The 3450-nt window shown below is 66.5% G+C and overlaps 1 protein-coding gene across 1 annotated transcript; it reads right to left on the bottom strand.

The window, feature by feature from the left end:
• Positions 1 to 133: 133 nt before the first annotated feature.
• LOC122193657 (copine-5-like) lies at positions 134 to 3444 on the bottom strand. Its single transcript, XM_042894518.1, has 12 exons — positions 3377 to 3444; positions 2995 to 3036; positions 2847 to 2922; positions 2592 to 2645; positions 2463 to 2524; positions 2239 to 2285; positions 1957 to 2138; positions 1752 to 1879; positions 1582 to 1684; positions 843 to 900; positions 683 to 756; positions 134 to 322 (listed from the first exon to the last, which is right to left on the bottom strand). Exons 4-12 carry the CDS (start codon positions 2622 to 2624, stop codon positions 134 to 136), a joined length of 876 nt encoding a protein of 291 aa, XP_042750452.1. The 5' UTR covers positions 2625 to 2645; positions 2847 to 2922; positions 2995 to 3036; positions 3377 to 3444.
• Between the last annotated feature and the right edge of the window lie 6 nt (positions 3445 to 3450).

Raw genomic sequence — 3450 nt, 5'->3', positions numbered from 1 at the left:
GGGGGGGGGGGGCTGGCAGTGAGTGGCTGAGATTTACCCATGACCTCAGGTCAGAGGTCGGTAGCTGCGTGTCCCCAGGCGTCCCCTGGGGGGGGGTCTGGGAGGGGGGATGGGGGGGGAGACGGACGTGGGGTCAGGGCTGGGTGGGAGGTGGGGGCCCGGGGGGGTCAGGGCTGGGGGGCGCAGGCTGTGGTTTGATGCCGTGAGCCTTCATGTAGGAGATGAACTGCTCGGGGATCTCAGCCAGCACGTCCTTGGCCAGGCGCGCCATGCTCAGCACCTGGCTGCCCCCCCGGTCCGTGTAGTCACGGAATGGGACAAACTGGGGGGGAGGGGAGGCACAGGATGGGGAGTTTGGAGCATCTCCTGTCCCCCACTGTGTCCCCACATCTCAATGCCCTCCCCCCTGTCCCGCATTACTCCACGTCCCCCTGCATCTCCACGCCATGCTCCCCTCCTTCCCCCACATCCCTCTGTGTCTCCCCCGCTCCCAGCACCCCCCACCCTGCTGTACCACCCCCAGCCCCACTGCACCCCGTATCCCAGTGCCCCCCCACCCCACTCATCCCCCCATCCCCACACCAGGACCAGCAGTGGCACCCAATGCCGGTGCTTTTGGGAGGGGGCTGCAGGGGGGAGGTGGGCGCCCTGTACCGACGCACAGCGCTGGGGGGTCCCACACCTGCACAATGTCACGCTCTGCCACCTTCCCACGGGAGGAGATGCGGATGTCGTCCCCATCCAACTCCACCATGGCTGTGGGGAGAGGTGGGGGGCTGAGCGCTATCAGCCCCCCTTCAACAGCAGGGACCCCTCGGGGGGGGGGGGGAGCACAGCCTCACCGTCAAACTCAGCCTGGCCGACCCCCACGATGATGATGGACATGGGGAGCTTGGCTGCCTGCAGGGGGGGGTTGGAATGGTGTGAAAATATCTGGGGTGGCACCGGCCCTGGGCACCCATGGATCTGTGGGGTGCCTTGGGGTCCGTCGTCCCCCCCCCCGGTGGCAGCCCCCCCCCTCCCAGTGCCGTGTGCTGTGTGGGGGCTGCGCTGCGTGGGCTCTGCTGTGCGCATCGTGCTCAGGGCCGTGACGCGGTGCGTGGGTGCATCCTGCTGTGGGGCTGGGATGTGCCGCCCTTGGGGGCTGAGCTGCACCCCCCCCACCCTGCTGTGGCACAGCACGCACCCCCCCATCCCAGCCCATCACCCAAACATGGGGACAGCAGCCCCCCCTCCTTCCCTCGCCCCCTGACCCCCAACCCAGCGCTGCCACCTCTGCTCTCGCCCCGTGCTCCCAGCTGGACGCTGCACCTCCGTGTTTTGGGGCACCCCGGCAAACCAACCCAGGCAGGGGTCCTACAGCTCAATATCTGGGGCACCACACGTCCTTACTTGGCTCTTGCACCCCAATATTTGCAGCACCCCAATACCCGAGGCACCCCCTGCCCCCCCGCTAAGTCTTACACCCCAACGTTTTCGGACACCCCATGCCTCCATTTGCATCCTACACAAAATATTTTGGGGCACCCCATGCCCCCGCTGGGCGAGTGGATCAGGACAGCCCCTGGTGGCAGCACTCACGTTGACAATGGCCTCCTTGGTCTGCGCCATGTCTGAGATGACCCCGTCGGTGATGATGAGCAGCACAAAGTACTGCGACCCATCCGGCACAGCCGCCGCCGAGCTGCAGGACCAGCACTGAGCAAAGGCTGGGGGCCAGACGACCCTCCTTGGGACCCTCCCCCAATTACCGGGCCACGTGGTTGACCACGGGGGCGAAGTTGGTGGGGCCGTAGAGCTGAACGCTGCGCAGGCTGCGGTGATACGCCTCCAGGATGCCCTCAATGCCGCTGCACGACGGGTTGGATGCGTCGCCGTTCTGAGATGGGTGACAGAGATGAAGGCACCCGCGTGACGAGGGACACTATGAGCCGGGGGGGGAAGGGGGGGTCTCACCAATGGGAACTCGTGGGACACGCGCCCGTCGGGTGGGATCTTGGCACCGAAACCGAGCGCAGGGAACATCTTGTCGCTGTCGTAGTCCTGGATGATCTCACCCACCGCCCTCAGCGCCATGGTGTAGGCGTTGAGCTGGTAGGGGCTCAGGTAGTGCAGGGAGGTGGACTGCGATGGGTTGCCTGCAGTCGGGGTTTTGGGGGGGTCAGTCTGTGGGGTCGTGGCCCACCTTCCTCCCTGTGCCCGGCCCCAAGGGGGGAGCTGCCCGCTGCCAGCGCTCACCGTTGGATGCAGTGAAGTCGATGGCCACCGTGAAATTGATTTGGGTCCTGGGAGGGAGAAAAACCCTTCTGAGGATGGGGAGATGGAGGAGGACCTCCATTCCCCCCACACCTCCTGGTTCCACGCGGGCGATGCGCCCCAGCCCACGGGTCCCACTCTTGGAGCCCCCCCAGGGCCACCATCACCAGCTGCGCCCCTGCATGGATGCGAGCATCACAGCTCACCCGCCCCGGATGTAGTCCAGGAACGTGTGGTCAGACTCCACAGCGAAGGACAGCAGGGTCACCTGTGGGGACAGCAGGGTGAGCAGGACGGCAGCCACGCACCGTGCCCTGTGCCCACCCAGCCCTCACCGTCCCCGAGTTCAGGTACTTCTTCTTCTTCATCTTCTTCCGGGGGTTCACCACCTGTGGGAAGGGAGAGGATGTGGGGCGCTGCAAGATGGAGCACCCAGAGGTGCAGGGGGGGGCTGTCACACCCGTGGGTGATTCCTGGGGGTGCAGCATGGAGTCCCTGGGGTCTGTAGGACCCAAGGGGGGCAGAGTGGGGATGGCAGCGCCTGTGGCTGCAGTGGGGGCGCAGCACCCATCTCCACGTCCCCTCCTCACCTCGTAGACATTGAACTGGCTCTGCCCCCGCGCCAGCTCCCGGTAGCTGGTGGTGAACTCACCGATGAAGTCGTGGCTGTGGGCAGGGGGTGTCACCGCCACCTCGGGCAGGGAGAAGCAAACGGCCCCCCTCTGCCCCCCGGCTCACCTGCCATCCCGATCCCAGTCATACACCTCCACCTTGATGGCCCTGTAAGGAAGGGGGCGGTGTCACGGCCGGCACCCAAAAGCACAGCCCTGCACACATCGACTTGGTGTCGATCCCTCCGTGGGGGCTTTTCTCCTTCCTCCTCCTCCTCCTTCTCGGCCGGTTTCGGTGGGATATTTTTATCCACTGTTGCCACAGCAACGTCCGACACGGGGCTGAGGAGGCAGCGCGACGCCGAGCCACCAAGCGGCACCGGGGGCTCAAACGGGCGGGCGTCGGGGGGGAACCGCGGAGCAGATGGAGAGCCCGGGGCGGGCGGGTACCATAGAGACGGGGGGAAGAGGGCGCAGAGCGGCGCCGCCTGGAGGACCGCGGCACTCACCGGTCGTAGTCGCCGTTGCAGAGGGCGCGCACCGGGATGGCGAAGGCCGGCCAGACGGGGTTCAGCGTGTTCCT

This window comes from Lagopus leucura, unplaced genomic scaffold, assembly GCF_019238085.1.
Source record: "Lagopus leucura isolate 7727_CA_CO unplaced genomic scaffold, USGS_WTPT01 34787-0_obj-0_obj, whole genome shotgun sequence".
Taxonomy (NCBI): domain Eukaryota; kingdom Metazoa; phylum Chordata; class Aves; order Galliformes; family Phasianidae; genus Lagopus; species Lagopus leucura.
The sequence above is the reverse complement of the archived record's forward strand: the minus strand, read 5'-3'. Positions and strand labels throughout refer to the sequence as shown.

Bases quoted from the DNA above. Each gene is read 5' to 3' on its own strand.
- LOC122193657 (XM_042894518.1), bottom strand. From the start codon at position 2,624: ATGAAGAAGAAGAAGTACCTGAACTCGGGGACG. The intron at 1,880-1,956 runs GTGAGACCCCCC...CACCCATCTCAG, and splicing joins TGTCCCACGAGTTCCCATTG to AACGGCGACGCATCCAACCC. The intron at 323-682 runs GTGTGGGACCCC...CCTCCCCCCCAG, and splicing joins CAGAGCGTGACATTGTGCAG to TTTGTCCCATTCCGTGACTA.